The sequence below is a fragment of the Macrotis lagotis genome, chromosome 2 (assembly GCF_037893015.1).
Source record: "Macrotis lagotis isolate mMagLag1 chromosome 2, bilby.v1.9.chrom.fasta, whole genome shotgun sequence".
Lineage (NCBI taxonomy): Eukaryota > Metazoa > Chordata > Mammalia > Peramelemorphia > Peramelidae > Macrotis > Macrotis lagotis.
In genome coordinates, this window is record NC_133659.1 from 228,037,150 (window position 1) to 228,054,842 (window position 17,693).

The 17,693-nt window shown below is 33.4% G+C and overlaps 1 protein-coding gene across 13 annotated transcripts in view; it reads right to left on the reverse strand.

The window, feature by feature from the left end:
• The window catches only part of TNRC6C (trinucleotide repeat containing adaptor 6C), a 233,329-nt gene that overhangs the window by 100,297 nt on the left and 115,339 nt on the right, over nt 1–17,693 (reverse strand). For 10 of the 13 annotated variants that reach the window (XM_074225068.1, XM_074225069.1, XM_074225062.1 and 7 more), the window contains one exon: nt 1,370–1,507. The exons of the other annotated variants lie outside the window; for them this stretch is intronic. In XM_074225068.1, the coding sequence (XP_074081169.1) occupies nt 1,370–1,507 (138 nt within the window). The remainder of the gene's footprint in view (nt 1–1,369; nt 1,508–17,693) is intronic. 13 annotated transcript variants of the gene reach the window in all.

Sequence of the window (17,693 nt, forward strand, 5' to 3'; positions counted from 1 at the left end):
ATATTAATTTAAAGACAGAATGGGGAAATAAGAATCAAATTTAAAGGAATGAGAAAATAAAATAAAAAGATTTGTAAAATGATGATTTCTTTGACCATACATTAGCAAAGTAGACACTAAATTCAAGATCTAAGAGAACAGGATCTACATAGTATTGTGTTAAATCACAGCTGCTTTAGAATACTAATATTTATCTAAACAAAATAAATTTTGCTAAAGAGATTACTTAATAATCTTCCTATCATCAAGATCATTTCTCTCATAAAAACTCAAATTTATTTCTAAATTACTATTTATAAAACAGAAAGGAAATTTGTTACATTCTCTCCCCTAACTAATGATTTGTTCTCAAATCAGAAAATACAAATTAAATATAAATAATTTTAAAGTGATTTAAATTCAAATTAATGTTAATATATGACAATTTTTCTAGTTAAAAATATTTAATAGAATACTAACAGAAATAGTAAACAAAATTTTCATTAGTTATCTGATTATCTTATATAGGCTTAATTTATTCAGCAATATTTTACTCTGTATGGGATAATACTAAAATGACAATTACTTGATTTTTTAAAAAAATCTCTCTATCCATTGTTTTTTAAAGAACAAAACATGACAGCCTACAGAAGAGAAACAATTCAAATACTCCAGGTTAGAATATGTTTAATAATGTTTTAAAATGTCACATGATGATTCTATGATTTAAATGTTATTTGTATGAATATTATGAATACTATGAATATTAGACCTTGCTTCACTTTAAAAGAATTAAACATGTCAAGTCACCATAATTAATGACTGTAAAGACCAAGTATTTTGCATTCAAAATTCCATCATTGGGACAGAGATTACATAAATATTTAAACTGTCAACTGATTTAAACACAAGTAGTTATGAAATACAACTAAGGGTTTTAATGGAAAAAATCAAAGTATCCAAAAGAAGAAATTCATAATCCTGGGTTTTCTTTGAAAAATATATTAAAATGAGTTTGTTTTTTAGGTTAAGATTCTTTAAAAGCACACATAAAATAAAACTGGAGGGGAGGGTAAGAGGGGATAGATAGCACTTGCTGCATTATTAAGGGTGACTTTCACAATGACTAATAATAAACTAGGGGCAAAATAGCAGTAGATAATATTTTCATTTTTCTGCTCGGTGTAGCATATCTTTAAGCAAGCAGCTCTTTTTGCTAAGACGCCATTTTATCAAATCTGAATCGCAGCCAAGAGCTTAGGATGCCATGCTTCTGCAGCTCCTAAAATGTTATGTAATAAATTGATTTAACAGACACACATGCTATTTACTAATTCTTTGCTGTGTTACGTTTTCCTGCTCTAATAGGGGCTGATGGGTAATGAAATACCTGAAGAAAGGTGTCGCCCAACCATCCTAGGAGACGCTACATTGTGTGCAGAGCTGCCTCTACGTCTGCATCTATGTTCGCCTGGGCTCTCAGCTTCAATATGTCGGCTTTGTACAGCATGAGCCTCATCCTGTAGGGCTGCCAAAAAAATCTCTCAGTGCAAGCGTGCTCTCATACAACCTGCAAGCTCATTCGGGTTTTAGCTATACTGATGGGGTATGCCCTTTCTGAATATGGAGTTACCCCTATATTATTCAATGCCAGGTTATGTTAGCAACAGATGAGATTTTAAAGCTTTGATTATCTAATCACAGCTGACACTAAACCGATCTTCCTTCCTCTTTAAATTCTTTCAACTGTCAAAAACATTTTCACTTTAGGACCCAACTACAATTAACACTGTAACTGTTTTTCTTCTGTTTTTTGAAAGTCAGCCAAAACAACAACCACATACTGGCAACTGGCTGCATGCAAATATATACTCCTGCTTTCTTCAAAGACGCTTTCTATGCATTTACATCTTTTTCTTTTCCTCTTTCTCCAAATGATCATAGATACACTATCACTGGTGGTGATATTCTAAATGAGCCCTACATATAAACTGACAAGTCATCAACATCTTAATCATTTCTTTGTTTTTTTCTCCAAAAAGATCTAAATAGAGAATATGAGAAGTGAATATAATCAAAGCCTATTTATAAATGAATGGAATGGCCATCCCAAATGATATTTCTTTCTCATCACAGAAAAAAAAAAAAGAAAAACAAATCTTCAAAAATTGCAAACTGGAGGAGTTATCTTGCAGATTTATAAAAATACTGAATAGTAAACACTACAACAAAATGGCATTTTCTGGATCTCAACGGTGACATGATTCATTGCATTATATACAGTAATAACATGCTAATTCAGATAATCCTTGTAATATGGGTAACACTAGGATCCATGAGAATCAACAGAGGAGTCAGCTGTTCTTTCTCAAATACTATTTTACTATAAGGCAAAAATTAAAATTTTTAGTTTCTAGAAATATGGTCAGTCTTAAATTGAATATGTTGAACATTATAGGTAATTTATTCTAATCACCTCGCCTTAAGTTGGAAAATACTATAAAATGTGTCAGACAGATAACTTATCCTAGCCTCTGTTTGAATATTATATCCAGTGAAGGGGACCTCTGTACTTTGGGATATATTCGATAAGTCCTTCAAATAAGTGTTGAAAGTTCATTTTCATAGTAGGTTGAAATATGCCTTTTTACAACTTCTACCTATTGGTATACACCCTGAAATTATATTCAATAAATCTAATTAGTTTCTTAGCTATAATCTTTCTGCTCATTTGACCTTCTCTTTGGGCTGAATTCATTTATTCATCCTTAATAGGACTAAAACAAATAGTTGTTATAGATCTACCTACCATGCTTCAGTCTCCTTGTGGAATCATAGAAACAGTTGTGTATGAGAATGGATTTGGTATCACTACTTGTATAATACTAGGCACATCACATAATTTCCCCAAGACTCAGTTTTTTTTCATCTATAAAATGGGGAAAATGAATCAAAAAAGCATTTATATGTCCACAATATTCCAGTTCTGTAACAGAAACTGGCAATACAAAGGAAAAAAAAAGTCATGCAAGGATTTTAGTTTATTAAGGCAAACATTTTATGTATAACACAAAAGAAAAACGAGATGATTTTTCTTTTTTTGAGGGAGAGGGCACTAGCAATTGAAGGGTGGTGGGGAATCAAAAAACTTCTCGTAAAGAAGTGGTGTTTGACCTGATGTTTCAAAGAAGCAAGGGATACTAAAAGGCAGACATGAAGTCAGATGTGGAGGAGAGTCAGTGAGGAATAGCAAGAAGTCCAGTCAAGCTGAATTGCAGAGTAGTAGTAAGGGAGTAATATATAATTATTGGAAAGGTATGTTGAGGCTTTCTAGTCATAGAGGGCTGAATAGAGTATAGAATATAAGAATATATTAAAAAACTTTATAAACCATAAATCATATTATGAAAATGCAAGCTATTATTAACATCCCCAGTTCCCTTAACTATTTTTATAATATGATTTACAGAACTCCTACCATCTTTAGCAACTTTCTTCTGAATGCTTTCTGGTTGAACTATTATCATATGCCTACTAAATTCAGAACTGGAAATGATAAAGTTGAAATTAAAATCAAGTATCCCTTGATTCCCTGTCTACTGTTTATTCTACCATACTGTAATCAGCTACCTTTTATTTGAAGATTTCTGTGTACTTAAAAAAAATTCTGCATGCTACAAGTAATCTTGATAATAAAAACTATTAATTTAATCATTCTTAATGGTCTAAAATAATTATGTCAAATTAATGACCCTTTAGGCAAGACTGTTTTGCATTTTATTCAGAATTTCATTTTAATATAAATTTTACTGAACCTTAAAATTTGGACTAAAATTATTCTTGTATATTAACAATCAATAGCTTTATTCATCAGATCCTGAAAATAACATGGTTAGTTCACTATCACCATAAAATCAATAAGGCTATTTCAGCAAAATGGTATCCAAAAGTTCTGATAATACATTACAATCTGTTGCCAATGTTTGAAAAGCCAGTGACAGTAGGATTCAAAAAAACTAGAGAAATAATCTAATTTAGGATTTTGTGAAGTAGAGGATAAGACAAAAATTCTTGTTGGCTCTCAATGTCTTTGAAATATATAAGCTTATTGAATATTTAATCTCATAATCTAATTAACTTTTTTCATGTTATAAAAAGAACTTAACAGTAGCCGCAGATTAGCAGTTATAGTTAGCCTATAAAGGAAATAGGGGATTTGTTTTTGTTCCAGTTCAACCTTGCATTTACTGTCCCTGTCATATATTTCTAGGAGATATGAAAAGATGATGGTCATCAAGTAGAAAATTTAAAAAATACATTGGAAATCAAGAAACTTAAAAATGGAAGCTTTATATATATGTATCAAATTATATACAAACATAATTGCTGGATTATTTCATACACCTGAATTTTCTAAGTGCCAAATATAGTAAAGAATGTAATGATTATACAAATTATACTGAATTTAAAGGGAAACAATATTATTTAAAGAATAACAAATCCCACAAATATTAAATTTTTTCTTTTCTTTTCTTTTAGGTTTTTTGCAAGGCAAATGGGCTTAAGTGTCTTGCCCAAGGCCACACAGCTAGGTAATTATTAAGTGCCTGAGGCTGGATTTGAACCCAGGTACTCCTGACTTCAGGGCTGGTACTCTATCCACTGTGCCACCTAGCTGCCCCACAAATATTAAATCTACAAAGACAATTCAATTCAGTTGAAATCAAACAACTCTTTAGAGTAAGGAAATACATGGCATTCATGTCTTGTTACAAAAAGATCATGTATATGATATTATGATCAAATAAATACAAAACTATATTTTGACATCTATAAATAAAATCCTGATGGCAAAGTACAATAAATAATTCTACTTTAACTAAATACTTGAAGAGGGGACTGTGCGAACATACAACCCAGGATGACAGAAAGAAAAAAAAAATGTTATCTTATTACTGGTTTTTGTATTCCTTTTAAGGGACAATAAAAAAAATTGTTTAGGCAGACTTAAAGTAAATAGATTTTGATGTGCTTGATATTCAAATGATATGCTTGATATTCAGAAACAGGTTCACAAATATTTTCAAAGTATGATTGATTAATTTAAATTTTCTGTAAAGTATTTATCCCAAATGGTGGAGGACTTTCTTTTGGTATTTTATCATTTCATAGGAACCATCAGCACTCAACTGTCCATCATCTATTTATTATTCATTGCTCTTAAACATTATTGGTCCATTTCCATTTCTGATTTCATGGATAATACTTTTTATATTACTTTTTTTTTGGTAATACGTAGTACCCTATTTAAATCTTTTTTTAAAGGTTTTTGCAGGCAATGGGGTTAAGTGGCTTGCCCAAGGCCACACAACTAGGAAATTATTAAGTGTCTGAGGCCGGAATTGAACTCAGGTCCTCTTGACTCCAGGGCTGGTGCTCTATCCACTGCACCATCTAGATGCTCCCTATTTAAATCTTAATATTTTTATACCATAATCTTCACAAACAGGTAGGTAAGAATTTTGGAATAGGAGTTATGAGTTCAAATCCCGCCACACACATATTTCCTGCAACTATGAGAAAATCACTTAGCCTCAGTTTTTCATCTGTGAAATAGGGGATAATATTATTGTATTACCTATTGCAGAGGGTTGCTGCAAAGAAAACATCTTTAAGTGCAACAAATATGTGAGTAGCTGTTATGATCCACAAATGTGCACTTCTAATTCTCTCAGAAAACTGTATCTACAACTAATTTTTTATAATATTGGCATTCCAGCATTTATGATATTCAATTGAGCCTTCAAATCCATCATAGCTTTCCAGAAAGGTGACAAAAGTTTTCTGCAAATGGGACACATAGGACTATATGTGTCTCCAAACACTTTTGAGTAAACAGTGAAGCACTCAGATGTGGGGAATGCAAACTTTCAAGAATCTAAATTATTCTTGGTTGATTTATACTGTATAAGTTTTTCAAGTCATAAAGAAAGGAAGCTGCAATTCCAATAAACTTTTATTAAACATAATCTTTCCTGCAAGTGTCCTAATTTTATTTGAGGCTATTAGATCACTGAAGAATTCAGTTCTCCTCCAAAAAAATCTCTTTCCAATGATATTATGTGGCTAAAATATTTAGTGCCCTTTAAGCACACTAAAACCTAGATAAGAAGGATCCATGTATAGTAACTCTTGAGTAAAGAGTACACAAAAAAAGCAATTGAAGTAAAACAGCTTCAGGAGATAAAATATCCTGGTCACATGTCAACTCTGAATTTCATTCATCTCCCTAGAAATATTCTATTTTCATTTTCTTAGGGATAAGGCAATCGTCTGCCCCCTGCTTGGTTAATCCATTCTTCATTTTATTAAATCATAAGCTTCAATAGCTAGAAAAATCAGATATAAAAATGTAATTGTATTTTATATGATCAACTCGAAAATATAATAGCATGAGTCAAATTCTGTTACAATACATATAAATTTCTGTATAACAGAAAGATGTCCAAGTTTTAGCTGATGGCTTACCTAATTCAAGCAATAGCTGACACAAAATTTCAGTGCAACTTTCTGGACAGTTACTTTGAAATTCACATTAAATAATATAATTTGACCTGAATGTGAATTATCTGTTGACCTGCAATGTGTAAAATAAAGTTTTGAGTCCTGAAAGACCAATTTAAAATATAATAGTGTATTAAAAGATTATAAATGGTAACAAAATGTCATGACTAATTTAGTCATTTTTTTTAATTAAGTACATATTAGTTGTTGTAGGTTCAGAGATTTTTAGAAGAGACATTAGAAGCCATTTGATCTAACCCTTTCATTTTACAGATAAATTACTCAATAAATATTTATTAAGTACCTATTAGTACTAGGCACTATGGATACAACAACAAAAAAAAAGGAAAACAGTATCCTTGCACTCAAGAAGTTTACTTTCTGTTGAGACACATGCATATCTATCCATCTATCTATATCTCTATATTTGTACATATACATATACAAATACAAATAGAAAAAAACAAATAAATACAAGAAGATGGAGTGCACTAGCATTTGAGTGAGATGGGAAATCAGTAAAGAACTGGGTTAAAAGGTGGTGCTTGAGATGGATTTTGAAGAAAGTGAGATTCTATGGAGTACAATCCAAGGGTGACAGATAGCCAGTGCCAGCACAGAAAGAAGAGAGCTGTATATAGGAACCAAGGAACAGAGAAAAGTTCAACTGGGCAAGATCACACACTACACAAATGGTTGGAAGGATAAGTTGAGGTCAAGTTGTAAACAACAACAACAACAAAAAAACTTTGAATGCCAAATAGTAGAGTTTATATTTTATTCTGGATAGGGAACTAATAGGATTTACTGAGTAGGGGGAGGAAGATGACTGTAACAGCTGAGTGGGGGATAGAATGGAATGATGAGAGACCTGAGGCAGGAAGAACAATTAGGAGGCCACAGCAATAGTTTGGTTGAGATGTGACGAGGGCTTGAATTTACATGGTGGCTAAAGTGGTTAATGAGAAGAAGATGAGGATAGACAGATGTCAGAGTTGTTGTGGGAGGTTTAAGTGGCAAGTTAGGAACTAAGTACATAATTATGAAAGGAAGGAAAGAAAGAAACAAGTAATAAATGCCTGCTTAAGAACCAGGCACTTTGCTAAAGCCTTTGACAAATATTCTGTTTGACCCTCACAAAACCCTGGTAGGTAGGTGCTATTATTACCTCATTTTATAGTTGAGGTAACTGAGGATGAGGTTAAGTCACTTGGGTCACATGGCTAGTTAAATGCCTAAAGCAGGATTTGAACTCAGATCTTCCTAACTACAGACCTAGTGGTCTATCCAATGTATCACCTAACTGCCTCATAATGGTTACAAATCTGTAAGATATCATTGCTCTTATCAGAAATAGAGAAGTTTAATGTGAGAAGGGTGGGTGTAAGAGAAAAGATACTGAATTCTATTTTGGACACACTGAGTTTTAAGTCTAGAGACATTAAAGGTGTTAAGTGTAATCCAAATAAGCAAGTGAAGGCTGACCTGGGATTCAAACTCAGATCTCAGGTTCCAAATTCAGTACTCTTTCCACTGAAATTTGGAGACTTTTAAAGTCTTTTAGGATTACTAAAAAACATTAAGTAAATGTGAGCTTGAAACTTTGTGTTAGGTTCTTATCTGTTCGAACTACTTTTATATTCCTCAGTGTCCAATCTGTGGCTTGGAAAGGAAAGCTTTGTTAGGGGAATTAAGATAGAAACTTGTCTTTTTTTTAACCTAAATAAGTATTTAACAAGTGCCTGCTATATTACTAGCACAGTCTTAGGTGTTATGAAATTTAAGAACCATAAGACATCATTTTAAGTTGCTTACAAGCTGCAGAAATGCTATTAATCCAGTAAAAATGAAATGCAATATATGAGTCTGAAAAGTGGGAAAGAAGAGAAAGAATTATAGTTTGGGGAAACAATGAGGGAAAGAACAGGTATGACACTGGTGCTGCAATAGTGAAAAAATAGATTTGCCTATATTGATAAGTATTTTTTAGGAGCAGAAAGGTTAGATAGGTAGACTAGAATCAAACTACAGAACTTTAAAAGGCAGGCAGAAGTGTTTGTTACTTTTGCCATCTTAAATACACAGATAGGCACATAGATAAAACTCTTCCTGCAACCTGATAAACCTCCAACTATCTATCCAATATCTTTCCTTATTTCATATCCAAAACAGAACTCTTTCCCCCAAAACCCATGCCTCTTTTGATCTTTCCTATGCCCTATCAAAAGTGTCATCATTCAAGCCCTTTATAACCTGGCTCTAATCCAACATAGCCTTCCAGATTTATTTCCCTTTCATCTGTAGTTAGTCAAATTGTCCTTACTATTTCTCACACACAATACTATAGTCCCTATTTCTAGATTTTTGAATAGGCTAGGGAAGGTACCCTTTTATCCTGGTCTCAAAGACCAGCTCAAACATTTTCTACATGAGGTCTTTCCAAATACTCCTATATTTAGTTCTTCACCCTCTAATTATCTTATATTTAAGTATTTATTTTGTTTATTATGTGTTGTATGGGTATATGCTGTCTCTCCTGATAAACATATGTTCCTTGCGAAGGGAATGTTTCTTTTTTTAGGTTTTCTAATCAAAGAACCTCGTAGAGTATTTGGTACAATAAAGGGCACTGAATAGATGTTGACAGTTGAATCTCACAAAAACTTTTACATTCATTTGCATTTATCTCTTCTTACTCTTTCCTAAATATCTTACAATCTAGTTTCTACCCCACAGCTAATAAACTACTCTAAAAAAGATCACTACTGACTATCTTCTCTCAGTCTCTATTTTCTTGACTTCTATAGAATCCAGTTCTCCTGGTTACCTGTCAGGAAAAAACAAATAAACAAAAAACTTCCTAACAACTACTAATATCAAAGAGTGAAATGGGTTATTTGAGAAACTGTTAAGTTTCCCCTCTTTAAAAGTCTTCCACTTTTCAGGTATGTTACAGTGGGGATTCCTTTCAAGTAGAAATTGAAATAGATAGCCATTCATGTCTCTTCTAACACTCAAATTCTATGATGTGGACTTGAATTTCAGTTGTTATTTACAATCTAAGTGACCAACTAAAGTCCTTTATCTCTTCTGGGTTTCAGTTTTCTAATATATAAAATAAGGGGATTGGATTAGATGAATGCTAGAGGCTCCTTCTAGCTCTAAATTATGATCTTACACCTGAAGGGTTGTTTTTGACCTTGGTTTGAATCCTACTTCTGACATGTACGAGTATTTTCATCTATAAAATAAGAGATTGGACTACATTGACTCTAAGGACTCTTCCATCTCTTACCTATGATGTTATGGGCTATAAGTTTTGCTTCAGCAAATGGAAACTCTGAATCTTGCTTATCAGCCAAGCAAAAGGGTCCTCATCATTTTAGTTATGCGATGACTAAGATACTGATGCTGAGATGGTGGTGTCAGCCTTTTCATTCCAAGTATGGAAAGTGTAAGGACTGGTTAAGTGTTTGCTTTACGGGGTTCTCTCCCTTTGGGGAACTTACAGTTGGCACTCTAGCCTCATTCTATGATGATGATTGGGCACACTCAGAAAATATTAAGGAATTCGAGCTTGGTTTGCAGTTTTTAAGCCTCCAGGAGCCCAGGCCTTTGATTGTTACTTTGGGAAAGTCACTTCATTTCTTTGAGTCTTGGGTCCTAAATTATAAAATGAGATATTAAGAATAGATGACTTTCAATGTACCTTCAAGCTTTAAATTGATAATCTTATTTTCCTTCTTGAAAAAAAATCCTCAATAAACTGCCAATTGGGCAGGTATACCAGTCAGGGTAGAGAAGCAAAGCAATCAGAGGCACAGAGAGAGAAAGGAGTATGCTCTAGGCCTGTCAAAAACCACTGCCATTATTTTGCCCAACTCTTCCCCTCTGATCTTTGTGGGCACAATCCAGCATCTTGAGCTTAGGAGTTCTATGAATTACAGTCATATATGAAGGAATAAACCCTCCTTGAAAAGGAGACTACCATCAAAACCATCAACTTTCTATCAATTGCCATGCACAGGGTAGGCAAGCCCTGAGACCACCAGACTTAGTTCCAGCTAAAATACAGGAAGGCAAACCTTAGTACTTTAGGCCCCTGCCTTCACAACAGTCTTAGCTTCTATAGATACATTAAACAAAGTTTTCACCACCAAACTCCTTGCAATTATCAAATGATTAATATTAAAATTGGAAATGATATTTGTCAATGGAAATTAGGTTAAACAAGATGCAACACCACCATCATAACTGGAGCTTTGCAATGGCTTGTAGCTGAAGCCACTTAAATGTGTGGTTTCTCCATTAGAAATTGAGCTCCTTGGGGCGGCTAGGTGGCATAGTGGATAAAGCACCAGCCTTGGAGTCAGGAGTACCTGGGTTCAAATCCGGGCACATACACTTAATAATTACCTAGCTGTGTGGCCTTGGGCAAGCCACTTAACCCCATTTGCCTTGGAAAAATCTAAAAAAAAAAAGAAATTGAGCTCCTTTAGAGCAGAAACTGTCTTGCTTATTTTATTTGTATCCTCAAGTGTAACATAGTGTTTATGTAGTAACCTTTTGCTGACCTTTTTTTCTTTCATTTACTCACTCACTGACATCTATGCATTTATTCAGTCATTTATTCAGTCATCCAATTCAGCCATCCATGACATTGTTCTTTCTGTATTCTCTTACTTTGACTAATATTTCTTAGTTGGCTCCCCCTCCTCTCCTCACTCCCAAATAGAAGCACATCCCAAACTTCTCTTATTGGCTTTTTCCTTCTGGAGTATGAGGTCACACAGAGGATAATGCAGGGCCTGAAATCAGGAAGATCTAAGTTCAAGTATTGAAATCCAGCCTCAGAAATTTGATAGCTGTATGACTATAGGCAAGTTGCTTAACCTCTGTTTGGCCAGTTTCCTCATTTGTAAATAGGAACTATAATAACACCTATCTTGTAGAGTTGCTTCAAAGATCAAATAAAATAAAATTTGTTAAGTTAGCATAGTATTTGGTCACAGGAAACACTATATCAAAGTTAGTTCATCTTATTGTTGTTGGATTTCTTTTCTTTTCATGATATTCTCTATCTTGGTGGCATCATTCATTCCCAAAGATTTATGTCTCTACTTTGAAGCAAGTGTCTCCATATAGTTATAGCAGTCCTTTCTTTGAATCTTCGAAGTGTCACAATTCCAAATACCAGGCCTGGACATCTTATCTGTAGTACCTTGTGTCTCACTCACTGTATACCCTTAAATAAATCATAACACCTCCTCCTCGACTTTGCTCCTAATTCTATAAAACTGGTATATAAGATGTCTCAAATTCCTTCCAGTGCTAAGATTCTATGCATCAATGTCTGAAACAGAGAAAAAAACTTTTTGTCTCTTGAAACACACTTTCTCATTTTTTGTCAACTCATATCCTAACTGTTGCAAAACCCTGTCAATTCAATCTCTGATCTTTTATATCTACCTCTTTCCAAATCCTGCTATTTCCTTCTCCAGTTCATTTTACAAATGAGTAAAATGAGACAAACAGGGTTAAGTGACTTGCCCAGGATCTCAAAGCTACCAAATGTCTGAGGCTGGATTTGAACTTATGAAAGAGGATGATGTTCTCCTGATTTTAAGTCTAGTACTTACCCATAGTGCCACCTAGATGCCCTGTAAATCACTTAGTCACAGTACATAAGAGCTATCAATCTATTTAGAGACCAGTTCATTATTTTTCTGAAGAACCCATTCAATTGGGTGAGTTCAAGTCCCACCTCTGACACATAATGATTTAGTGACTCTGAGCAAGTTAATTAACTTCTCAGTACTCCAAGGAAATTTCTAAGACTACAGATTGCAAAGAAGATACTTATTGGCACTGGTAGAGAGAATTTCTTCACCCATAAAAATGAAACCACAGCTCTCATTCTTATCCCTACAGCTTATAGGGTAAATAGACTCAAAGATGTCTCCTCCCTCCCCCCTCCTCTCCTTTCTAACTCCCAGTTTTCAAGATAAATGTGTTAAATCCAAAACAAACTATTTAGGTGTGACTAGTTAAACACTTCTAAAATTTTCCTGAAGACTACATTCAAGGTTCTATATAATTATAGTACTTGAATAGAATCTGTGCATAGTAAGTAAACAGCATTATATTCTTGCAGTATTTAAGTAATATTATGACCACTGACATAACTTCTTAAAATTTCTCCTCTTTCTTCATTTATTCACCAGACTTTGATGAAGACCTAAGATAATAGGGGCATAGAAATGATAAATCAGGGAAGAAAAAAGGAATAAAGACTCCTAATAGATCTCAGGTCATAGTTTTGAAAAGGATGCTTATAAATGTTTTTATGCCAGTTCAAAACTCTCCATATAATTTAATAGCAGCCTAAAATTAAAAACAAATGACATGAATGTGACTTATGAAACAGTTCTTTAAAATGTCAATCTATCTTTTGTCTTGCCACTGGATTTCAATGATTCTGGAAGAGAGTGAGGCTGACAACTTTGTGCAAGTTTTGTAATATTTCAATAGTTTACCCAGTTTCGGCTTCAAGTTAAGTGAACCATTTTTTTTGAGAACAGTAGTAATTTATTTTATTTTTTATTTTTTAAGACAGATAATAAATATTTCATTTGTTTTCCAATTATATACAATAGCAGTCTCTACCTATAATTTTTTGGTAAGGTTCTGAACTTTACATATTTTCCTCTACCCTCCCTTCACTCCCCATTTCTCCCCACAGAAGGCAGTCTGATAATCTTTACATTGTTTCCTTGCTATGCATTGACCAAAATTGAATGTGTTGAGAGGAAAATCATATCCTCGAGGAAAAAATATTAGTGATAGCAAAATTATGTAGTACATGAGAAAATTTTTTTAAATTGAAGGTAATAGTCTTTGGTTTTTGTTTAAACTCCACAGTTCTTTCTCTGGATACAGATGGCATTCTCTGTCGCAGATACCTTAAAATTATTCCTAATTATTGCACTGATGGATTGAGCAAGTACATCAAGGTTGATAAATCACCCTTATGTTGCTGTTATAAGTGGACCATTCTACGGACCTTCCTTCCCCTCCCCTCCACTCATGGGGTTCCACATGGTCCCAACTTCTCTGTAGCTTCAGTGCTGTATTACTTCCCTCTTCAGGGTCTGGGGTCCTGACTGCACTGCTGTCCTCTTGTTGGGTAAAGCAAGAATTATCTGTAGTTGACTTGTATAAAATTACATAAGTTATGTCAAAGACAATACATTGAAGCTGAAAACATTTGTTTTGAAGTAGAAGCATAAGCAGGGCTTAAAGAAGCTTCTAATATTTAATTGTAATAGTATTCAAAAGGCTTAGAAATTCATATCTAATTTTGGTATAATTAGTTATAATTATATTTTTCTTTGATCATTATCCAAGGAACAATGAAATAAGAAAATATTTTAAAATGAGCTTAATTTAAAATAAATTTAGTGTTCCCTGCCTAAAAAAACACAACAATTACTTAGCATTGCACCAATAAGCATCCAGACTCCGGATTAAAATCATTTGTTTCTGATATTTTTAAATAGCAATTGGAAATCCTTAAACTAATAAGCAGTACTTAATTCTTTCTCAATTAAAAGGATCTGGGGATAAGTACTTTTCAAAGGATATTATAATCTTCCTGTAGGTTTAAGGTAGATAAATTTCAGATAATTTTTAGGAACAGGATGCTAGTGTCTGGGGGATCAATATAGATCCTTCCTTGTTACAGGAAGAAATATTTCAGTTGAGTTTTTCAGAAATTAGGGCATCTACAAGGTGTGAGGAGAGAATGTATTACAGGTTTGAAAGTAGGAAAAGGAAAACTCAGTATTTATATTGCATCCACTATGTGCCAAACACTGCGCCAGGCAACTTTTTACAAATATTATTCTATTTGACCTCATAGCAAATATCTATAAAGGATATGCTATTATTCTCATTTTACAGTTGAAGAAACTGAGGCAAACAGAGGTTAAGTGACTTGACAAGGGTCTTATTAGTATTACACATCTGAAACTGGATTTGAATTCAGGTCTTTCTGACTCCAGGCCCATCACTCTGTGCAAAGCTATGGAGAATGAAGATAGAGCATTGTGATATGGTATGGCTGGAATGCAGAGTATATGAGGGAAAATTGGGCTAGAGCCAGAGGGTGAAAGGCTTTAAAAGCTAAATAGAGGGAGTTTACTATCCTCAAGCCAAGATGGAGTGTCTGGAAATATTGATTTGACTACTCTGTGAAGTATAGGCACAGTCCTACCATAAAAAATTAATGCTTCCAAATATTTAAGACAGTCTTTTTTTTCTGTAAAGAATGATTTGTAGTGGTATTTATACAGCTCTGCTGAGTATTCTCATAGGTAGAATTCCAAATTCTTTATACATTCTGTAATTTTTAAAATGGCATTTCTTTTTCTATGATTTCCTATTTTGCTTTGTAATACATATTGAAACAGTGAAAAAAATCTTATTACATTAATTAAATCATAAATTGTTTGAATTATCTTTAGATATCTATGATTCTATAAGTAAATTATCAAAATGATATTTTCCTCTTTACCTAACTTACTCTCTAAATTTCTTACTATTTTTGTGTTTCAGGAAATATGAGACAGGGGTGACAATGGTCATTCTTACTTCAGTCCTGATCTTAATAGAAAGGAATCAAGTATTTCTCCATTATAGATAATATATGTTTTTGGGATTAGACAGAAATTTATCTTACTAAGGAAAGGTACATTTTTCTGGTTTCTAGTGTTTAATAAATATGTAACTGACCATCGTATTTTGAAAAAAACCTTTTCTGCATATAGTGAGATTTTGTAATTTTTATTGATTTAAGTTATCAATATAGTCCATTACATAACTTTCTTAATACTGAATCATTCTTGCATTCTTGGTATAAATCCAACCAGAATGAAGTATATGATTTTAAAAATGTTTTTATTTTAATTTTATTAATAGTTATTCAAAATTTCTTCCTTAGTATTCATTAATGATATTGGTCCATTTTATTCTTTTTCTGCTTTGGTTCTTCCTTTTTTAGGTACTGACAATATTTATTCGATAGAAGGAATTTGCTGAATTGCTTTTTTTTCCAACTTTTGAAAAAAGTATGTTATAATGGAATCAATTGTTCTTTATTCATTTGATAGAATTCTCTTCTACATATGTCTGATCTTGGTTCCCTTCCTTCCCACTTCCACAATCCTCTTAAGGAATTCTTCTTTTTTTTTTTTTTGAGAGGGGGTATTTAAATTGCTTTATTTTTTCTTCTTCTGTTGTAAATTCTCCTGTGTCATTTTTGATAATGCTTATTTGGTTTTCCTCTTTTTAAATCATATTAGCTAATGTTTAACTGCATTATTAATTTTATCAACTAAATATGCTTTTTATTTTCATTTTTATTTCTTTATTATCAAGATCAGTTTTTTTGTGTTTAGTTGAATTTATTGATTTTAAGTTTTTGTTGATGAAACTGGTGAAACCTTTCTTGATTAAATTTGTTATTGCTTCTATGATTTGTTCTTTCATATACCAATACTTTTGGATTAATTATTTAGCCTCTATTAAAATTTCAATACTTTTTTTTTTTTAGATTTTTTTTTTCAAGGCAATGGGGTTAAGTGGCTTGCCTAAGGCCACACAGCTAGGTAATTATTAAGTGTCTGAGGCCGAATTTGAACTCAGGTACTCCTGACTCCAAGGCTGGTGCTCTATCCACTGCGCCACCTAGCCGCCCCTTAAATGTCTTTAATGCAGATACACTGAGAAAATTAGCTTTCTGGAAAGGAATCTGCATGTTCAAAAAGTCATTAAACAATATAAATTCTCTGACTCAGCAACAAATCTGGGTTCATATTCCAAATAAGTTTTCGTTGTTCAGTTATCTTCTCACATATCTGATTTTTTCTGATCCCTTTTGAGGTTTTCTTGGCAAAGACATTGGAGCCATTTACCATTTTCTTCTCTAGCTCATTTTACAGATGAGGAAACTGAGGCAAACAGGGTTAAGTGTTTTGCCCAGGGTCATACAATTAGTAAGTGTCTAAGGCCAGATTTCAACTAAGAAAAATGAGTTTTCCTTACTCTAGGCCCAGTACTAAATCCTCTGTGCCACCTAGCTGTCTCCAAAATATTTATGACAGCAAATAGATGGATATCCATCAATTATGGAATGGCTAAACAAATTATGATATACAAGTATCCTGGAATATTATTGCACTATAAATGACAAAAAAGGATGTTTTCAGATAATCCTGAGTAGATATGTATGAACTGATGCATGGTGAAGTAAGCAGAACTGAGAGAACAATTTATACAATGACAACACAGTAGAGAATAAGAATTTCAAAGATAAGAACTCAAATCAATGCAATGATTAACCATGATTCCAAAAGGCTGATGATGATGAACCATGCTACCCACTAGATGAAAAAAGGACAATGTAGGAAATTTGTATTTCTTGACTACGTATTTTGTTGTGTAGGCTTTTTTTTTTCCTCCAAAGGGGATGGGGCAAAGCAGAAGGAAGATGGAAGAGGAAGAGAAGGAGAAAGTTCATTGACCATATCCTTCCCTGGCTCTGCTTCTGACTTTCCAAACCTTGCTAATATACTTCATCTGACATTTTATTCTGGAAATTCCTCAGGAACTGGGGCCTCCTTACTTTGGAATATCCATTTACTATGTTGCTCCCTTTTCTCTGTTGATGAGTCCTTCTGGGATCTCCATTTGGGGAATGATTCTGCTTCTGACTTAATGAACTTCAACAAAATGTCAGCTGCCATCTCATCTTGGAACTTCCCTCAGTACTTAGAACCTCCATACCTGGAATATCTGATTCATTGTTGTGGCTTTCTCATCCTGGTACATTCCTCTGTCAAACCAGCTTCATCTTTAAATTAGTGAATTCATCTTGGGGTTTCCATATAGGGAAGAGGTTCAGACTAGCTAACTTTCATTTCTTACCTGGCTGTGCTTCTAACTTTCTGGGCTTTGAAACAATGCTACCATGCAGGTACCTCTCCCTCAAACTTCTTTTCATTTCCACTTTGTGTGTTGTCTTCCCCAATTAAAATGTAAACTCCTCAAAGGCAAGGACTGTCTCTTTTTTGCCTGTTTCCCCAGTAGAA